Source organism: Salvia hispanica, chromosome 2 (assembly GCF_023119035.1).
Source record: "Salvia hispanica cultivar TCC Black 2014 chromosome 2, UniMelb_Shisp_WGS_1.0, whole genome shotgun sequence".
In the NCBI taxonomy this organism is placed as follows: Eukaryota; Viridiplantae; Streptophyta; class Magnoliopsida; order Lamiales; family Lamiaceae; genus Salvia; species Salvia hispanica.
Window position 1 is genome coordinate 13,306,526 of NC_062966.1, and position 21,537 is coordinate 13,328,062.

The following is a 21,537-nucleotide window of genomic DNA, read 5'->3' on the forward strand; positions in this document are numbered from 1 at the left end:
TAAAAAGTTGGGCTAACAGACATTAAGAAATGGAAGAACTAGATTTTATAAATCGACAGAATACGTGCATAACAACAACTGGTATATATTGAAGATAAGATAAACTTTTTCTATGTATATAGAGGTATCGACTGCTCTCAACCTTATGGCATGAATAAATGAATGGAATGCAGAAGGAACGTACCAGTAACCGGATCTGTCAACAAACAGCCTTTTCTCTGATAAAATAAACATTCAGATATGCTTTACACTGCCTAGGAAAACTATTATCACCAAATTGCAGAAAGCCAAACTAGATTGGGTCAAGATTCTGAGTTTTGCAGAGATCATTACTGACACAACAAATTTTATATATCTCCAATTAAGTTATAATCATGCTAAACTAATTGGCAGATACGAAGCTGAATTAGATTTAACGACTGCATGCCAATATTATTATAACCTGCATTATCATGTCTGGTGTCAATTGGTTATGTAGAAGAAACTTATAAATGTGATGTTAAATTTTCTTTATATACATGTGTGATGTGTCAGTACAACAAGTGGGTGGTGTTCCGTGTTAATTGCGGTATCTGCTGTGACATATCAAATTGTTAAAATCTAGCCCAACTAATTTCTAACTAGGGAAGATATAGACACAACACACTGACAGAACAACTTCCATCAGAAAAAGTCATCGAATGCCCCCTCCCGATCATTTTTCCACTTTCCAGATCCTGCAAAATGCAACCATCAAGAGAAAAGAAAAGTATAATGTAGTTTCTTACCGCGATTTTATTCAAACAAAGAAGGGATAAAGATTTGGACCAAATGTGTTACATAGAAGACTAATGAGAAAATAACAAGAACAAAATGAAAAAATTACTCTTAATATTGATATCAAGAATTGGGACAAACATTTTAATTTCTATACGGTCGTATCGCAAGAGATAAATTTTGCCGGATCAAGTCCTAACTTCAGTGTTTGTGGCCTCTCAGGGACTAGACTGACCTGAAACCTCAGCTGCTGAAAGATCCTGAACAATGAGCTGAAGTGCACTAGAATTGGCAGAAGAAAAGTCTGCTGGAGTTGAAGCAGGGGCTGGGAATGTGAAATCAGAGTCGGAAGATGTCGTTTCTGAAGAGGTGGAAGAACTATCACCTTTTTCATCCTTAGTCACGATCCCCAAAGCTGAACTTGATGTAGATGCACATAATACCATTTGTAGCTCTGAGAATTGACCAGAGATGCTGTACATCATCCTGAGGCACACTAGATGATATCCAATATTAGTTAAATGATGCTGAGTTAACTTTCTTATCAGAATATAGAGTAATTTAAATCCATCAACCATATAATGATATGAATCCTTAATAGTCTTAAATTTTCTTTAAAGGTAAAACTATATTTGATCATTTGCATAGTGAAGCAATTTTGACATATCATCTCTAACATGGAATTCCAGCATCGTTAGATGGTGGCTGTCCAATCACATCAGAAAATACAGAGCTTCTTTTTACACATCAACATTCAATTCAAGAGAAATAATAGCCTGTTTTCGGAGTATAGCTGACATAATAATCATTTATCAAGAGAAAATCAAGAGGCATAAGCTCTCCAGGCAGAAAAATGATGAACGGCAATGGTTTTTAAGAGTTATGGTACCTATTCAGTGATTCCTGAAGTTGGTGAACTCTTCTTTCGGTTTCTTCTAACTTCATCCGCTTTCCGTCAACTGATTCCATAGCTTCAGTATACCGTCTTTCCATATCATCAGCCCGTTTCTTTTCAGATTTTAACAATCCCTGTGTATAAGATGGTACAGAGTGCTGAATCAGTGAGAACAGAAAGCATTTACACAGGCTATAACAAATCAGGTTACTGTTACCTTCAATCTTTCCACATCAGAATTTGAATCCTCAGTCATTCCTAATCCTTCTTCAATTGGAACCCCTCTCTCCTTCATGATTGAGAAGGCTTCATCGATTGCGATGCGAGCAGCATCACTTGCGATATGAGCAGCTTCGCCCTCAAGCTTGCTAGCTCTTGCAGCTTCATCTTCAAGAAGACTATTTGTTTTATCGCCTTGGCTTTGCATTACTTCCAATGACTGTTCCAGCTTTTTCTCCAAGGCAGCCTGGCACAGAATTGTCAATCTTAATATAAAAAGCACTGAGTGGCAAAAGGGCCTAGCATTGCATCTTGCAATAAGTTAATAGCATTAAAATATGTAAGTCATCTATAAAGATGAGAAGGGAAAATATTCATCAGGGTATAATTGTGCCTCCATATGCACAGGCGCACAGAGATACTGACTAAACTTTGCATAAACAGAAAGATGCAAAAGGAAAGTTATTAACTCGCATATGTCTTTCCGTCTGTAACTGTGATCTCAGTTCATCCACTAGCTTTTCAAGCTTACTCTTTGCTTCCTGAAGTGCGCTTGTTTCTCTTGAAGCCTACAAATAGTAGATAAAACCATCACTAGTGTCAGATGATTGCTAAATCAAATATGAATATCCATTTTGCATTAATCATGCCCCTTTCCCTGTGTGGAAGAAGATAAGAACATAAAATGCAATGTTTTTGCACTAGAACCATAAAAAGGTCAATTTGAGAAATACAATGAACTAACATGAGACATAACATAAATGCACATGCATTCCGTGGGAGTAGGTTCATGAGTTTCTGAATGAGATCAGCATCCTAAACCAAAATAATTAGATGAGATTCATATTGTTCAGTGCGACTGCCATGAGCGCTGTAAAATGTCAGGCTTACATTAATATGATCATAGCAAATCCAGGCTATATAAGAACTTTTAGGCCTACCACTTTCAGTTGTCGAAGCTCTCTTGTAGCTGACACTCTCCTCCATCCACTTTGGATAAAAACCGTTGCCCTTATGGCTCGCCTAGCTTGTGAAAAAGCCTTATGGCCGCGCCACCGGGACTGAAAAAAGGGTGTATTATTCAAGGAGGGACATCAATCTGCTCAGACTTTTGCAGAGAAAGCCTACAACTTAAATCACCTGTATAACAGTCGCTGTTTTGGTTTGTATTGAGAAATCATACTGCTTCCGTGCAGCCATTGCTCTTATTATTGCTTGCAGTGAAATAGTTGCTCTCTTGAGTCTGTTGTAGTTCTGATTGAATTTATGCCATCTCCAATCTGTTTGGATTTTAAGAGCAGCTGCATCCTTTCTTACAACTTGGTAAAAATTGAAAGCAAGCATTCCTGTACCACAGAAGAAAAATGTGAGCTTGCATGATGGTTACAAGCTCAACATTAACTTGCTGAAAAACAAGGACAGTGATGAGCATGCACAGGGTAAGCTATTTTCAGTTAAGTTAGTTACAGAGTATGAATACAAAAAACAAGCTCCACTATATGCACATTAGAAAATCGGCAAGTTGAAACAAACCTCTGCATATAGATTGAAGTACAACCGCTGCCTTGACCGTGGAAGAATAGTTTTGTCGGGCCCTATGAGTTTTAGTCTTTCTTTGTATCACCTTTGCTGCATCACCTAATTTTAATGCGCTGTGAGCATCTAAAGTAGCCAACTGACCAGCTCTGAGGAAGATCTTAGTTTTTCCTATCTGCAATCACAAAATTATACTTTACATCATTTCTTGATAAACAAGCAAACCTGTAAACCATAAGGCGACAAGATACAAAAGATTATTGTTAGAAATAAAAGAAAACCACGTTGAAGCTGGACAGACATTGCAAATGTTGGTAGAATTGCAAAAGAAAGATTTGAGCCACCGAGAAGAGAAGCTGTTTAACAGAAGGGCTTGTTTGTTCCCCACACTTTTAGTATGTTCTATTACCCGCTAATCTATACTAATCTCTCAAAAAATTGTGGCACTGAGATATGGGAAGAGTAATAGAGTCCTGTGAGATGAGATTCGGTAAAGAGCAAAAAGAAGTAGTAAACTCAAATATACTAATCTTCTTTATACAAAACTTACCTATTATGACTAAGAATGTGCTACGAGAGAGTCCTCAAAGTTCGTATAGAGAGTCAACAAGTTAGTAAAAGGTTTTGTCCCAATTGATTTTTCTATTATAAAACTGAGTAAAAAGAAATTTCATTTTACAGACCTGATCTCCGGAACCTGGGATATGAAAATTCATTTCAGCCAAATTAACCTTCACAGACTGTTTTCTTAAGAACTAAAACTATCTGTGCCAGAACAAAAGATGCCAAGAAGACAAAAAGACTGTATTTGAGCATTTTGATTCTTATTCGTACCAATTATGACTGAGACCTCAAGATCAACATTTCGGTCTAGGATAAAAATTGAAAGGTTTCCAAACTGAACAGTGTATTTCAGGCTGTTTTTCCAACTGTTTATTGAAAATCCGTTCCGTCAAAGATGCTACAGAAGATTTATAAACCAGAATAGCTTCAACTCTATTTTAAAATAAATGTAATTAAGAATTGAACACATAAAATGTGACCAAAAGAAAGGTAAAGAAAAAAAGCAAGAGAGAAAATGGCACTTCATTTCTCTGTATTCCATTTTTCGGGCAAAGGAAAACTCAATGTTGAGCATAAAAAGAAATTAATACCTGAGCTCCATCAATGCCCATCTTCTCTAAAATCCTTTTGGATGCATCTTTTGTATCAATCCTGCTCGTGTGGGGAGAAAAGAGTTAATTTCATCAGGGTAATCACATAAGATAATAAATATATCAAATAAACGACTTACTCTCCTTCCAACTCTGGCACCAGAGTAGAAAACCGATGAAAAAATTCATCAAATGTCTTATGAGTAGGATAACCGGATAAATTAATTTTAATTGACTCTAAAACACCCTGCCAGTAGACAAAAGATATTACTACTAAGTTTGGGAAGCATATAGAACTTTATGAATGACTAGAAGTAAGAGCACTCACACCACAACGAAGTTGCTGCATGACATCTTCCTTTTGAAAAATACAAGGCTTGAAAAGGGTATTAGGTTTCACGCATCTAATGTAGTGAGGTTCTGTGGAATTCAGTGTCTCCATCAATTGTTGGAGTTGAGACTGTACCAATTAACCAATCTATCAGTTTCAACCTTCTTTAAAGAAAGAAGCTGCGACAAATAAGTTAGAACAGTAGTGAACGAAAAGAAAGAGAAAAGAAACATACCTTAAAGCGAGAACCTATTGATGAAAATTTAGAAGACTTGTTTGAAGATTTGGTTGTCTCTTCAGGAATTGGAGGAAACAGTTCTACTACAAATGGGCATTTCGAAGCAGTTAGCAGGTCCTGATGTTCGGCGACGACATAGTCTTTGTTTTTGTCCAAAAACTGATCACATTGGTATTGAACCTTGGTGCAAAAGCAAAATAAAAAATTTCAATAAAATTGAAAAACCCAAAACTATACTCTAGAAAAATAAATATATCCAGTTTACCTCTCCAGCATAATGAGCAATTGAGAAATCAGTACGTGACAATTTCGGTTTGATGAAACGTTTGTTGGTTTTAAATATCTGATAAAGCTTTTCTGCAAATGTTTCAGGTGTGGACTTTGGGAACATACTGGAAACATAAAAATAAAATTAGTCCGTAATCACAGAAATTTAAAGCACATATCCTTTCCAAGCTACCTAAAGGAGACATGTGTTACCGTACCAGGCCTCATCAAGAAGAGAAATGATTCCTCCAGGTTTCTGCATCCAATCAAAAGCAATTATAAGAAAGTTTGCTCTTGCTGCAGATTCTATAGTTGAGTTATAAGGAAGAGGACAATCGACAAATACATGGGAAGTTCCAAACACTAGACCATGTCTACGTTTATGTGCAAACTACAAAGTGATAACAAAATAATGTAGCCTAGAGCAAAATGGTTTGGTATTATAGAGAGAAACCTTCTCTATAAGATCTAGAACATCTTGGTTATCCACGAAGTCTATGTAGCTCCAGGCAATCTCTTCTTTGGTGTATTCCTCCTGCTCCATCTTAAAAACATGCTGAATAAAGAACAAAAGAAAATTTTAGTACTGTGCTGAGAATAGATTTATCAGCTGCTAAAAAGGATGTCAAATTGAATACCTGATTAAAATGTTGTTGTAGCTTTTCATTGGTAAAATTAATGCAAAATTGTTCGAAACTGCATCCATAAACTTTTAGTTATTTTGGATGCCTATACAGAGTTTGTCTAAACAATCAAATCTTACCTATTAGTTTTAAAACTTTCAAATCCATAAATGTCAAGGATTCCAATCAGACTTTTCGAAGATGGATCTTGCCCGATGGATAAATTTATTTTTTCCACCAACCTACATATGCAGACCACATAATATTAGCTAAACCAGAGAAGAAATTTTCAGAAATGTTAAAAGTATAGCGCACGGTTCATAAATATCATACCAGTTAAACAAGCGAGAATAAATCGTCTTAGCTAATCCATCCCTACTAACTATTGCACCATCAGGATCAAGACATCTTTTGATAACTTCTTCTGGAGTGACCATCACACGCCTCAATAATGCATCTTCCAGAGCTTCAGAATCGCACCTAATATCGAAATTATTACACTAAGAATTTATTACACTAATCAGAAGAAAAAAAAAAGAGTGTTGCAAGTATAAATGTCCCATTCATACATTAATAGCTCTGCTGCAGTCTGGAGATGGAACTTTGATTTCTCATCCTCGAGGACAGATGAATCAATCTCTTCCCCCTTGGCGAATCTAACATTACCAAGATGGAGAATAGATGCAACAATTCTGAAGATTGATTCCTGTAGAATAAGAAAATATGAACTACTGGCATGAGGAGAGAGATGGGACAAATGAGATCCTAATTTGTTACAAATGTACCTGCTCTTCTTGACTGATTCCAACAACATCCATTGCCTTCCTTGTTGCCAAATAATCATGAGCATCATCCACATCATCTAGTTCAAAGCAAGTAGATTGGTTTAAGTAGTGAAATGTCTGTGGATGTCCCAGCTTATACTTCTTAATTTCCTGACAAAAAATAATCAGAAATATGATGCCTGTCTTTTGAATAAATAGATGCAGCAAGAACTTGTAAAAGTGGATTACCTCCTCATGTGCTGCACACAAAAGGTAAAAACAGTGGTAATTGCGCTCAGGATCTGAAATTTGGCAGACACGAGATCTCTCAAGAAGATATGTTCTGATGGCTGCCCCTGATATTTTTGCATGATGATCGAACTGGATTTCAACAAATTTACCGAATCGGCTGCATCATCAGACCTTAGTCAGCAATTAAAATGCAGAATGCTACTATTGTTCAGATTGAAATTCGAAACTTTTGATGCAGGATCCAAGGAAGGTCTCACCTAGAATTGTCATTTCTGACAGTCTTGGCATTTCCAAATGCTTCAAGGACTGGATTTGACTGAACAGAACCACTAAAATAAGCGTCCCATAAATAGATGTAAATGTAGAAGTAGATATCCTATTACAGTGCATGTCAATGTAAGCTACTAGTGTTACATTTCCAGACAAAAACCTATTTGCTTAAATAACTTTCAGGAAGTACTTTGCATAAATCTTTTAAAAGACAACCCTATCTTGAAAGCTTGCATGCTACTCTCCCTATATTCTCAAAGTCATAGTTGTATTGAAAAACTGAACAAGGGAAATTTGGCAGTTTGGAGTCATTTTTGCTAGAATAAATTTCATATACCCACTTATTCGGGGACAATACTTTTTCAAAATAGGACACTTATTCCACAATGGAGGATGTATTTCTTCACCACATTCTTAACTTGCACCCTACCTGTCAAACAGTATGCATTTTATTTCCAGGAACACCTTTTACTGTACATATGAGTAATACACATAACACACACACTCTAGAAAAAGAGACATCGGCAATCTACCAGTTCAAGTCAAACTTTGCCACATACTACTTCAAAGGCTTTAACATTATACCATATTCAACAAGAGAACTGTTTCAAGAAAATATTTTGAAAGAAAAAGAAACAATGAATGATAATCAGTGATTAAACAGAAATTTAGATGAAAAAACCTACCTCGAGAACTTGCTGTTCTACTGATCTCTCTTCGCCTCCTTTATGGCCACCCAAATAAGCAAGATATTGCATAAGCATCTTAGTAGTTTCAGTCTTACCGGCACCACTTTCTCCACTTACCAGTATTGAGTTACTTTTTCCCTCAATCATCATTTCCCTATTTAGCATACAAGACTCAGGCATCACTGGAATTTCATTGACAAAACTGTCAAGAAAAAGAGTGGAAAAACTATATATCACCTGAAGGCAGCCTCTCCAATCGCATATACATGTGGACTCAGTTCACCAAATGATGCTCTGTGGTATCGTTCCATCATCTGTCCATCGTATAAGTCGGGAAGTCTTTGAAACGGGTTAACAGCAATAAGAATTCCCCCACTATAAGTCTGCAAAAATAGTGTGAAAATGAAGATGCTCATGGATCGATAGTAAGCATACCAGAATGTACGTAGATTGAACATAAAAGTTAAAGGGAAGAGAATATCATCTTACATAAATTTTATTGACCTGGTATCTCATATCCAAGTTATGCAGAACTGCAGGTTCATTCATATACGAAAGTTGGGTCATGTCGTCGAATCCCTCAGCAGGATCATCTTCATCTTTCGGGTATGTTTTGGATATGCTAGCAGTAAGCTTAACAATGGAAAGAGTAAAACAGATGTCAAGTGTCAAAAAGGCAACATTTTGACAGTTCGAATATCAATTTGGAAAAATAATAAGAAGACAATCATACTAGGCTGGAGTTTGATTAACCTTGACAGATTTAGTGTACTAAGTTAAAACAGTGTGCATCAGAAGAAAAGTATGTCTATTACACCAAATTAACTTCTTTGTTTCAGTGCAAACAAATCTTGTTGGAAATTGTCTTCTTTAAATGTCAAGAATGATTTTCTGATCTATAGAATACAAGCTACTATGAGCTATTTGATTGAGGTGGATATATACTATAGCTTTTTTCAGAGATATGCCTTCCTTTACAGCATACATAACACAACACCATCTCCATACAGAAGAGGAAAGCTTCAGCTAAAAAAACAAAAGCTATTTTACCGTCCTTTCATCAGATGTTTGAACTTCAACTTCGTCCCCATTAATCTTTACCACTTTCCCATCAATCCAAACAACCTCCGGATCCTCAACCCAAATGTGAGAACCTTCATATACTTTGGGTGGGTTGCCCTGCAAGAAATATTGAGCTTCAGCTGGAAGTAAGTGCATAAGTTGCACACAAGAGACGTCGTCTATGATATAAACTATAAAGTATCTAGGCACAACTCAGTTCTTCACATTCAGAAATACAGCTGTTCAACAAGTAACCTCACTTAATATTGATTCCTGAAATTCTATAACAAAATGAAGTTAAACATCATCATTATCATGCTTCCCCAATATTTTAATATCACTATTTCTATACCAGCTTTCATTCATTTCTTTTAGTTTTTCATATGTAAGAATATTCAGGAGCCTTGGATGAAATCAAACACCAATCTTCTAAGTATGGATATGACCTAATCTATGAAGAAAATTCAAGATCACAAAACGTGATCACAAAACGTGAATTGGGCACGATTTCAGCAAGAGTTTCAAACGATATTCATAATCTTCATGCAATTATGTGTTTAGAACACATTAAAAACGGATACCCAAATCAAAATCTACACAATCGCCTGTACCAACAACATACCATCTTATTTCAGGAACCCAAATTCGTGATCACAGTTTCGAACACAATTTCCAAAATCTGCGGCACGAATAATATGTTTCGGTCGAATTGGGGGTATCTTAAAACGGGGCAGAGAACACATAAGCAAAATCTCCAGCGATCTGAGTGTATATTTTTTAATTTAATTTTTTTTAATGTTTTTTCTTTTTTTTGGGTTTTGATCGGTGAAAGGGTGAGTGTAGGAGTGAGAAAGGGTTAGTGGAGAAGAGCGACATTGAAAAACCTACGTTTTCGGAGCCGTTGAATCCTTCTGTGGATGCTGTTGATGGAGAGGTTTTTTGGCGGGGAAGAGAGAGAAACTCTCTCAAATACATATTGTAGAGACAGATAATCGCCGATCATGCATTTATTTGTGAACTTAGGATTAGTATTTTAATTTCAATGTTGAAATAGTATTTTGTTTTGTCTATTTTTCCTGTTAATTTATTGAATAATACATTTTTTATATAAAGCATAGCCAAGTTTGGAACTACATAGGATGTTTACATTTCTAATCTTGAGCAAAGAGACATCAAAAATATGATGTTAAACTTGAGAAGTTCTTTATAGATCATTAGATAATCTCCAATTAAAGCTTCCTTTTGAATTTGTAAAGGAAACCAATTAAAATCAAAATTTCCCAATCGAGCTTATTAGAGCAGTGTTGTCTGAGCAACTGAAATTCTTAACCGAAAAGAGATCCCTGGGACACGTGTCGTCCATCTGTACACTTGGGCAACCACAAAAATGGCGTTTCCTTGGTCAATGATATTGAAAGATTGGCGATCAAGAAACCAATTTCCCTTTCCTTAAATCCACACTCCAGAAATGCACCGTTTACAAAAAGGTTGAATCTTCCACCCTGCACCACCGCTTGTACATACACTTGCTTATATCCTGTACATACGACACTTTCTCACTCTCTCTCTCTCTTCAATCGTAGCCGATTATTAATTTGTTCAAATCAATTGATCGAGAAATGGCTCCCCCGCTCTCGTCCGACGAGTTTGGGGTCCAAACCCTAACCCTAATTCCGGGCCTCCCAAACGACGTCGGAGCGTTGATTCTCGCATTCGTTCCTTACTGTCACCACGCGCGCCTCAAAGTTACCTGCAAATCGTGGAGGCGATTCTTCTCCTCGAAAGCCCTAATTTCCCTCCGCCAGAATTACGTGGTGGCACCGAAATTGCTCTGTATTTTCCCGCAGGATCCTTCAATTTCGCCGCCGTATCTGTTCGACCCGAAGAATATGTGGTGGTGCCCGCTTCCGCTGATGCCCTGCAACCCGCACGTGTATGGGCTGACGAATTTCATCTCCGTCGCGGTGGGGCCCCACCTCTACGTCCTCGGCGGGTCCCTCTTCGACACCCGGTCGTTCCCCCTGGATCGGCCATCGCCGTCTTCCTCGGTGTATCGTTTTGATTTCGCGGCCTTGTCTTGGGAATCGGTGTCCCCAATGATCACGCCTCGGGGCAGTTTCGCGTGCGCGGCGGTGCCTGAGCGCGGGAAGATATTGGTGGCCGGGGGCGGGTCCCGGCACACGATGTTTGGGGCGGCTGGGAGTAGGATGAGCTCGGTGGAGATGTATGATATAGGGAATGACGAGTGGGTGGCGTTGGATGGCTTGCCCAGGTTCCGAGCTGGGTGTGTTGGGTTTTACATTGGGAGGGAGTTTTGGGTGATGGGAGGATACGGGGAGTCGAGGACGGTGCTGGGTGTATTTCCGGTGGATGAGTATTATAGGGATACGGTGGTGATGGAGGTGACGAATGGCGGGAAGTGGAGGGAGCTTGGAGATATGTGGGAGGAAGGGGAAAGGAGGAGGCTGGGGAAGATTGTTGTGGCTCAAGGGGAAATATTCATGCTTGACAGAGGTGAAATATTCAGGTAAATTCTGTTGTGGTGTGGACTTTAGTTTTCTGTTATTGCAAGCATTGAAATGACTTTTGAATGTAGCATGTGTAATGCATAGGGCATTGTCATTTGCTGTTATGTTTCTTAGTTAGTTAAAATTGGTGTGCTTAGTTTTGAAAAAGCATTTGGTGTGGTGAAATTGATAGGTATGATAAGAGTTCGAATCGTTGGGGAAAGGAGACTTGTGTGCCAAAGAAGGTGAGTGATGATGCATCAGTTGGGTTTGTTGGGTTAGAGGAGGAGCTCTACTTGCTCACCCTTTTGAATGCGAGTGCGAGTGAGCCGACAACAACAGCGACAAGATCACGGCAGCACAAGAGGTCATCAACGCTGTTAATGCAGATATATAATCCTGGGCAGAGTAGATGGAGGTCAGTTATTGTAAAGCCACCTTTTCATCAGTCCTTAGATTTTAGAACAACTGTAATGTGCCCCATCCGATTGTAGATCTTTCTTCTCATTGGGAATACTTATGATCATTGTTTGTTGCAATAAATCCCAATCTGATCATCATCATCATCATCACCATCACCACCCATATATGTATATAATTCAATGGTTTTGTGTGATGACACTGGCATAAACGGGAAAATTTCACTTAAAACTGCACTCTACTAGTATTATTTTGTTAATTTCTTTTTGAAAATTAAATAAATTGCCTGCAGATGTTTACACATCCCAATTAGTAGGCAATGAAGTAATTGTACAACCTCAAAATAAATTATGTTAATTTCAACGAATATATGTGAGGTCATCAATCAGACAATTTGAGTAAGCTGTTACCGAAATTTTGGGTTCCTGAAAACTATTTACTGAAACCGAGCTACAATGAGTATTTGGTTTACCAATCACTAAAGGCACATTCTGGTTTTCTTGTATGACCAATTTCTTATCATCGAATAAATCCGATCGGCATAGCATCCAGTTGCAAAATGCTGTTGATCTGACAGCCTCATCGTCCTCCAATGCATCATCTGGTACACCTCTTCGTCAAGATGTTTCTCCGAGCAATTCCTTCAAACTGTCGCCTACTTCAAAGTCAAATCAAACGTCAAGAAATTTGATGCTCATAAGGTAGAAATGCAGAGCATCAACAGCACTTTAGAAGTACATAGCATCAACAAGTGAACTAAATATGGTTAGCATCAAAGCTCTAATTTTTAAACCTTGGATCGACTTTCCTCGCTGGGCTCAATACCACTTAAGTTTTAGTATGAAAGTATTATGCCATTAACTCGTGAATAAGCTATTCCAATATTCACTTTGAAAATATAAATTACTTTCCAAATGTCTAGCTTGTGGAATAACACGTGAGTCGAATAATTTACAAGTCACGACGCGATGCTCCTAATCCACGCCAAACCACAATTTTACTAACTCGTGAATTTCGCAAATTTCAACAAACGTGTATTCCACGAAATGCTTGACAAACATTTTTCGCTTATTTAACAAGTCAATATTTCTTAAATAATTTAACTCATATCCAAAATTAACATATTTTATTCATTCAATTCACTTGCGAGTTGCGAGTAGATTGCAATGAAATATTATAATTGATGTATACATCAAACTTATTACTGGTGTATAGCAGTTATGTATCAAGTACTTATAATTATCTTATTTTCCGCCCAAAATATATGACCCTTTCAATTTCTCAGTTTCTTTGCAAATCCTGGTAGTCAATAGTCAGCTTTTGCATTTTCAACCAAGAAAATTTGAAATCACACATGATCATCATTTACTTCCATACATTATATATACACACAGAATCTCAAACCATTACACTCACCATTTTTTACTGTTATTTGCAACATTGTTTAATCTGAACCCAAAAATTATTAAAACTTTGCTGCTTTCAGGAACAAGATGATGTCCAAAAAAGCAATCTTGGTGACTATAGTTCTAGTAGCATTTCTCACCATTAAACCATATGAAGCCACTCGAGTTCTTAACGAAGAAGAAGAGCAATGGCTGAGGAGGGGCCAATACCTCCTACAGCCGCTGTTGCAGCATCGTTCTATTCCACCACCGGGCCCAAACCCCTGCTCATGGGTCCCCAGCAAGGGAAGTAGGACATGCACTACCAGCATCGGCCAGCGCAACTTTGCTGGCCGTGCAACAGCATATCCTCCCCCTCCTCCAAAGCAAAGTTTTGAGTTTGGTGTTGCTGCTAAGAGGATATAAATTCAACTGCGAACAGCACTCAGCAAACAAAATCTGCAATTGACAAGAAACACAGTTTCACAAATCACATATTTTTGGCAAAATAGCTTTAAGATTCTTTCTTTTCTTTTTTGCTTTCAATTCGTATTTCTTTGGTTCAAGAACCAATTATTTCCTCTGTTTGATTCTGTTCCATATATAGGTTGTGATTTAGGTGTGCATTTGGCATGTTGTAACAGATTATAGGAAATTGAATAATGAGATGATAAATGAACATTCCTCAGCACTATGTTTGCTAGAGTTGAAAAGGCTTAAGTTGTATTAAACCTTTGATTTTTAATTCTTCTCTTATCATCAAACATATGACTACCAATTTTAACTAAGTAAATTAGTCCTGTTACTCCTGTAGAAATTGAAATTGCATGAACACAAAAAATCGTTATCTCCAATGAAATTTCATTATCTACCTTCGTGATGTAGTAGATAATCCAAACAACAGATGGCATTCTAAAGTAATTGGACAAAAAACGTACCTCACAGAATGCAACTCACAACAAAACAGATTGATCGCTACTGTGAAAAACTTCCCAGCCAGAAGCTCATCACCAACCTCCATTGCCAAAAGAATTCTGAAGGCCGTGCCATACAAAGTGCAAAATCGAAAAAATTGACTTTTATGGATAAAGACTGCTTAATTGGACTCAAAAACTCATTCTATTTCTCAAGTTGTCCACTTGCTATCTTTAAGCTTTTACTCAGCAAAACACTCTGTTTTCCAAGCCAGAAATGGCAAAGATTGGAAGCCATATCTCGATAAACCTCCAACAACACATGGATGAGGCATAACATCATGAACTACAACTTAACTGATTCATCTGCACATTCAGCAATCAATTCTTGCAAATTTTCTAACTACATATACATGTCTGACACAAATATAGACACAGAACAAGATTTCCAAGAAAGAGCTTGTTGCATAACAGAACACAAGAGAGAGAAAGAGCTTGTTGCATAACAGAACACAAGAGAGAGAGAAAGTGAGTCAAGGGTCATGATTTAATGATAAATATGGATATGCATTAACTGAGCACAATTACAAATAGGAAGTTCTACACAATTAAAATAAGATTATCAAAACTACATCAATACACAAACAATGTTTACATTGAAAATCAATTTAAGAGGGCAGCAGCCAACTTATCCTTCAAGTGTTGAGCAGCACCATCCTGAGTGTGTATGGAGAACGTGTGGATGATTTCACCATGCTCAGTTAAGGAAATGGTGGATTCTTGTGTCGAAACTTGATGCTCTTTCAATTCCTTTATAACCCCAGATACAGGGTGAGAGTCCAGAGGGCAACTTACGCGGACAACTGCATCTTCATGCCTTTCTTGAAACTCAATATCTTGTATAGTGCAGTGATACTCATTTCCATTCAAAATCCCCTTTTCTGTTTCCATTATCCTTATCTTCGTCTGAAGATCTGCAATATAGGCAATTGCATCACCGAGCAGAGATGCTTTGTCCATCTTGGAGATATTTGGAACTACTGCTCTCAATGCATAAAAACGTTGATTGAGCTTCTCACGTCTCTGCCTTTCTGCTTCCACATGATTCAATGGTTCTTCCCTCCCATTTGCTGGCTTCCTACCCCGTTTTCTGGGCTTCCGCTCATCAGAGATGTGAAATGAATCATCCCTAGCTTGCTCAGTGTTAGAAATAATGGATTGTGACAATAGTTTCCCATCACTATCATCATTTCTGTGCCCATTTGATGAGTTTCCATACATTTGAGCACCACCTAGTGTCTGCAAATCATATGATTCCACAGAATAGACAGAATCATCTTCCACCTTAGGAGAGAAGCTAATACTAATCGGTCCTGATCTTGAACTCCCAACACTCAGTTCCTGACCAAAAATCTTTGGAGCAGCTTTAGCCTGTGCTGCTAAACTCGGTTTCACAACTATAGATTTTGTTGATTGAATAACACTCCTATCCTCAGGTATAGAACTCCTGGAGCCAATCTCCACCACCCCTGACTTTGTTGGAACAAACACCACTGTCTCCAAACGAGCCAACTTTGCCAAATATGACCTCGACTCGTAACGTTCTAAACAGCTTTTCGCATCAGAAAGCCAAATAGACCTACCAGAGTTGAATGACTGAGAGGGAATGGAAGGTTTATCAAAGGGAAAGGCAAGATACATCGATGTGAGATAAAACATCTCCACATCCGAAACTTTGTCCAACTTAGCAGCAACATTATCTTCCTCTGATCCCCCAAAGCAAGCATGAATCTTGTGCAGCACCCATCTTCTACCATCTCCATCCACTGATTTCTCATTCTTGGAAACATTACCTTCCTCGCCCTCACCTTCCTTTGGCTCCCTACAATGACCGTCGCCCCATATCAAGGCAGACCTACCAGACTTAGATTTAGAAACATGCCAATATATTGCATATGTCCAATCTGATCCCTCAACAATCTTGACCAGTGCTTGCTGCACCCCTAGATCCCCACCGGATGGAGAAAATTCCAACAGCACGTTGTTCGAGGCCAACCAAGCAAGATATTCAGCTGCTTCATTGCCCACTACCCTTTCCACCACAGCCTTATCCTCATCCTTCAACCAAAACTTACTCCCCATCTCAAACAAAAGGACACAAAAATCACAACCCTAAAAAGATTGAATAGCAAAATCTCCACCAAAAAGTTGGGCAAACAAAAAAAAAACAATAGCTCAAACCCCAATTCTCTGAACTAAATTTAGATACGAAGAGCTACAGAAACCACACATACCTGAAATCTTACATAAACCCGGTTCAATTTAATGAATCCCGTGAGTTAGCCCGAGGCTAAAGCAAGAATTATTTTTTAGGGAACCCCACATCCGAAGTAATTAAAACCCTATTATTTGGGGAAGAAAGGGTAAAGAATAAAGTTTTACCCCACCCCACCAAATAAAAAAAATGCACAAGAAAACCTAGGAATTAGGGAATTCTGGATGCTCACTGAATGAAGAATGTTGAACAAGCAACACTATCTTTATGAAGAAATAAAGGAGAAAAATAGATACAAGATGAGATGAATCTGAAAACCCAAAAGTGATACCTCGTATATAGACAGTTTGTGTAAGTGTGTGTGTGTGAAAGAGAGAAATTAGATTTGTTGGAGTATAGAATCCAAGAAAGCGCCAAAGTGAGCGGGGAGGGTAAATATCTGGATTTGATGGAGATGAGAGTAGCAAAGATTGAAAGTAGAAGAAGGTTCATGAATCTGTACAAGCGCTCGTGTATCACATGACACCCGACTCCCAAACCTCATCTCAATGCTTCAAATCATCTTTACTTCACGCGCTAATGCCGTTGTTCAACGTTGATTCACTCCACTTGCCCATTAACTGTCACCCGTACATGCCAAAACAATAGTAGGAGTAATCAAATTGGAACACAACATACTCCCATAAATAGAATAAATGTCAAAATTAGTCCTAAACATATGTCCATTTTTTTATTTTGGTTCTAAACATTATCTTTTGAATTTTTTTGTCCTGCACAAATGAAAATTTGATCATTTTGGTCCTCCGTCAACATTTCCGTTAAAAACTAACGGTCAACGGATTTAATCCTGATTTTGACCAAATTAAAATTTTAATTCTGATTTTTTACTCTCTAATTAATTTCCTAATTATTTTAGCAAATATTCATTTAAGAATTTTAGTAAATATTCTATTCTGATTTTCACGCCTCCTCCTCTGAAGGCATCGTCGCCTTCTCCTTCTCCAGCGGGCGTCTTCTCACCGCCAGCTCCTCCGCCGTCAACTGCCTCTCCCTCACCATCTATCACCCTGCCTCCATCCGACAGTGGCGCTCCATCGCCCTTGAAAGACGATGCCGTACTCAACGGAGTAGGATTGGCAGCCACCGCAGTTGGTTTCTTCGCCCTCATTTTGGTTGCTTGAACACTTCGATTTTACCCTAATTTTATTATGTTTTTCACATTCTTTGGTTCAATTTTATCGCTAAACATTGTTAAGTTAGCGATTATTCCTGTAATTAGGTTGAAATCAGAGCATTGAAACTTTCCAGCTTTAGTAACTCAACGTTAAATGTTGAAACATCAAGGAAGAGAGATTGGGGATTCAGCCGCCATTGGAGTACAGTGATCTGAGCTTTGATTCCTGGGATTAGGTTATTATATTCATATTTTGTTTTTGTTTTATTTTTTAGATTTGCTTTCACTTGTTCAATTTTTGTCAATTTATTTAAATCAATTTTAAAAGTCTAATTTAATTCTAATTAGGGAATATTTAATTCTAATTTTAAAAGAATAATTATAAAAATAATTAGGGAATTAATTAGGGAGTAAAAAATCAGAATTAAAAGTTTAATTTGGTCAAAATCGGATTAAAGCCGTTGACCGTTAGTTTTTAACAGAAATGTTGACGGAGAACCAAAATGATCAAATTTCCATATGTGCAGGACCAAAAAATGCAAAAGATAATGTTTAAGACCAAAAACGTAAAATGACCATATGTTCAGGACCAATTTTGACCTTTACTCCCCACAGAAATACGTCACTTGTCACATGAATAATTCATTGAATTTGCTTACATTTGCAATTTTCTACTTTGGATAGATTTTACATTTATGATGGTCTAAATTTTGGGATTTCCTAGTGTTAGTGTAAGGTCCATCTAATTTAGGGTAGTTTGAAAAAATAAATTGATTTGAGATGAAATAATAAGGAAAGGGGTAATCCTGGTAGCATGAAAAAATAGGGGAGGTGTAAAGGGGTAAGGTTGACCTATATACCATTTCTCTAATCCTTTGCCTTCTCCACATCTCCGAACCCCCTTCAACTCTGTCGCTGCCCTTCAAAATTTTCTGAGCTCCCTTTGCCCTCTAATTTTTCAAGTATATTCAATTCTCTCCCTCCTCTTTTCTCACGACATGTAAACCAAATCTATATTCCCGCGCCAAAATAGTTTGTTGTTTTAGTTTATGCAAGTTAGATCCGTGTGTGATTTCATGAATAAATTCAGATTTTAGGCCCGCGATTTGTTCGGTTTAGTTTCTGTTACCCTTTCTACTTAAGTGTATCGGTTGATTTCTGGTTTCGATTCGTTAGAAGATGTTTGGATTTTTCAGTGGTTTAATTTCAGGTTTTTGTGGTCGCTGAATTTTGCTCGCTGCATGTTGTACCCAAATAATTAATCTTGCTAATCTCTTTATTATTTTCTTACTTTCTTCGATGCTCCTCTCAATGAGTTATGTTTGATTAGGGATTCGGGCTTTATGGATGTTGCTTTTCCTTTAGTTTATGCAGGAATTTGATGTGAATGTATAACTTTCTTGTGTTTGTTTGGGTTCATTTTTTTGGCTGGCAGATTCTTTAAGGTTTTGTTTGCCAAATTGTATGTGTTGTATGTGATTTAGTCGTTAAAACTTTCAAAATGAAAAGAGACTTAATACTATCAAGGGGAGTGATCAATTGCTAACTCATCCCTTAGTTGCTAACTACAACTAATTTAAGACCATAAGATTTTAGAAATCTTGTGGTCTACAATTTGTCATGTGTAATTTCGTTTTTCATTTTTTAATATTAAAAAGATAATATCAATTATCAAATTTAGGGTTTAGAAATATAATGTCAATACAGTGTATAAAATACATCAACACGAAGACATAATAATATCAACACAATTTCATATTGACATTTTACAAGCATAATATTAACATATTATGTAAGGTGTATTGACATAAATCTGTTCGTCAAAAATACGAAAATTCAATAAAAAAATTCAATTTTTTTTCAAATTTTGACATCGGAACATATGCATGTAGTATATCGTTGGAATCCTTACAAAATTATCTTTAATTTGATATATGTTATATGAATTTAAAGTTTTGGGATTTCTTTTAAAAGTTAGTTATAACTAACTTGACATTAATACCCCTATTGATTTTTATTAGAATTAATCCTATAGCCTTATTGACGTTTTTTGTTGATCGTATTGACATTTCGTGGTTGATGATCTATGCCTTTAATTTGAATATCTAATGGCTATTATTGAATTGTATTTAGCAATTAAGCATTTAGTTAGCAATATAACACTCCTCATACTATCAATTACTCATTGTGTGGTTAAGAATATTATCATTACTGTTTGTCTAATGTTTCCATAGACATTAAGGGCTTGTTCAGTTTCTTGGAAATACCAAGGATTGGACCCAAATCTAGGATAAATCTGAAGTTCAGATTGTTTGACTAATTTCTTGAAGGCCTTAGATATAGGTTTGGCCCGTACTGTTCCATTTTGAAATAGGCTATAACAAATCTTGGCTGAGAGCTGGTTTTTGAAACTGGGATGGCCCCACAAACCCAGAAATATTGTGCAGATTACACTATTGCCCCCGTCGTTTTTGTTCCATGCTAACTAAGCATCACATAATGAACACGAGTTGGTGGGCCATCTCCATTCAATTCTAACTTAGATATAAATCTGCTTAATTTTAAATAGGAAACTGAACATGCCCTAAATGTAATGATAATGTCTTTGTGTTATTTGTTTTACTACCCAATGCTTGAGCAAAATGGAGCAAAATAACTGTTGTTTTGTAGGATGAGCTACTGATATGATGAAATTTGTGTATTCGAAAATATGCCCTAGTTGTTAATTGTGTTTAATTAATTTTAGCCCCAAATATGCTAAAAGGTTTGGAAGGCTTTCACAATAAGAATCGTGCTAGCTTAGTGTTATAACAAGTGGTGAATTAGGATCTTGTAATCGGACAATGAGATATGACATCAGTTCATAACTTACACTTTGGTGTTGGGCATAGTCATAACTTGGAAACTGGACATAGTAGTCCCTTAGTAACGTTGGCCGAGAACCATGACCATGATCTCGACTTGAGGTCAGTAGAAGGTGGTGATATAGGTATGGGACATGAAGATATTGGTCATGGTTATTTTTTGTCTCCAATGATCAACCAAGACATGACTCTTTCACACTGTGAAGATGGAGAATATGATCATGAGTATGGTAAAGGTAGCGAGTATGAAAATAAGTATGATCCACTTGATCAGAAAGTGTTACATGCTGAAAGTATAGAGACGGGACATAGTCAGGAAGCGAGTGGTGCAGACAACCATGATAGGCGACTAACTGCTACATCAGATGTCGATGAATTGCATTTTTCTGAGGATAATGAATTGGTTGTGTTGGAGAACTACGAGATTGATGAAAACTTTGAGGTTATGCATCAGAACACTGAATTGGTTGTTGTCTCTTTTCCACTTCATTCCATTAAGCAGCCTCAAGTTCTAACCTCGTCTCCTATTGTTCAATCTCGAACTTTGTCTCATTTATCTACACATGAATTTATTGTTAATACAAGTGGTGCAAATGAAATTAAGTTCAACGAGTCATATATATAGAGTTGAAAAAAAGAATAAAAAAATGCTGACGTCCGCCGGGACGTTCATCGAGTCACCACAATGGCGGACGACTAGACGGACGTCCGCTCACACCCGGGGACGACCTCTCGTCCGTCCTCGGCTCGTCCGTCACAATAGTGGACGTCCCGGACGGACGACCCGCTCGCCGGTCGGACGTACGTCCGTTATTGTGGATGCTCTTATGAAATTTGTCATGATTCAAAATACTCACCTTTCGTCTAAATTCCCAGAGAAGTTGGCACACTTTCCTTTTTAGTTTGTCCCACAAAAAATGTCACATTTCCCTTTTTGGAAAA

General features: G+C 37.4%; 3 protein-coding genes and 1 long non-coding RNA gene across 9 annotated transcripts; 1 reads left to right on the top strand and 3 right to left on the bottom strand.

Moving 5' to 3' along the window:
* Nucleotides 1-488: 488 nt before the first annotated feature.
* LOC125205478 (myosin-9-like) lies at nt 489-10,076 on the bottom strand. Of its 3 annotated transcripts, none has more exons than XM_048104445.1 (27): nt 9,945-10,076; nt 9,045-9,173; nt 8,484-8,627; nt 8,232-8,377; nt 7,992-8,148; nt 7,293-7,351; nt 7,033-7,192; nt 6,805-6,954; nt 6,589-6,725; nt 6,353-6,499; nt 6,160-6,261; nt 6,035-6,092; nt 5,851-5,952; nt 5,615-5,652; nt 5,395-5,521; nt 5,127-5,309; nt 4,889-5,020; nt 4,701-4,807; nt 4,561-4,621; nt 3,404-3,581; nt 3,011-3,216; nt 2,812-2,931; nt 2,341-2,439; nt 1,869-2,117; nt 1,646-1,785; nt 992-1,242; nt 489-716 (listed from the first exon to the last, which is right to left on the bottom strand). In XM_048104445.1, the coding sequence occupies exons 1-27, from the start codon at nt 10,029-10,031 to the stop codon at nt 664-666; spliced, it is 3,522 nt and encodes a 1,173-aa protein (XP_047960402.1). In that variant the 5' UTR covers nt 10,032-10,076; the 3' UTR covers nt 489-663. The 3 variants fall into 3 exon arrangements, with proteins under 3 accessions (XP_047960402.1, XP_047960403.1, XP_047960404.1); XM_048104446.1 differs by having other exon boundaries at nt 9,679-10,021; XM_048104447.1 differs by lacking the exon at nt 489-716 and having other exon boundaries at nt 1,023-1,252.
* A 284-nt stretch (nt 10,077-10,360) lies between these two features.
* Nucleotides 10,361-12,123, top strand: LOC125205481 (F-box/kelch-repeat protein OR23). 2 transcript variants are annotated; one of them, XM_048104450.1, is made up of 3 exons: nt 10,361-10,543; nt 10,640-11,583; nt 11,757-12,123. In XM_048104450.1, exons 2-3 carry the CDS (start codon nt 10,676-10,678, stop codon nt 12,055-12,057), a joined length of 1,209 nt encoding a protein of 402 aa, XP_047960407.1. In that variant the 5' UTR covers nt 10,361-10,543; nt 10,640-10,675; the 3' UTR covers nt 12,058-12,123. The 2 variants fall into 2 exon arrangements, with proteins under 2 accessions (XP_047960407.1, XP_047960406.1); XM_048104449.1 differs by having other exon boundaries at nt 10,362-11,583.
* A 242-nt stretch (nt 12,124-12,365) lies between these two features.
* Nucleotides 12,366-14,648, bottom strand: LOC125205483. 3 transcript variants are annotated; one of them, XR_007173761.1, is made up of 3 exons: nt 14,307-14,648; nt 13,530-13,827; nt 12,366-12,638 (listed from the first exon to the last, which is right to left on the bottom strand). It is a non-coding gene; the product is annotated as an uncharacterized LOC125205483 (long non-coding RNA). The 3 variants fall into 3 exon arrangements; XR_007173760.1 differs by having other exon boundaries at nt 12,366-12,641; XR_007173759.1 differs by lacking the exon at nt 12,366-12,638 and having other exon boundaries at nt 13,369-13,827.
* A 180-nt stretch (nt 14,649-14,828) lies between these two features.
* On the bottom strand, nt 14,829-17,106 carry LOC125205480 (transcription factor MTB3). The gene is made up of 2 exons (XM_048104448.1): nt 16,577-17,106; nt 14,829-16,424 (listed from the first exon to the last, which is right to left on the bottom strand). The coding sequence occupies exon 2, from the start codon at nt 16,422-16,424 to the stop codon at nt 14,946-14,948; it is 1,479 nt and encodes a 492-aa protein (XP_047960405.1). The 5' UTR covers nt 16,577-17,106; the 3' UTR covers nt 14,829-14,945.
* Between the last annotated feature and the right edge of the window lie 4,431 nt (nt 17,107-21,537).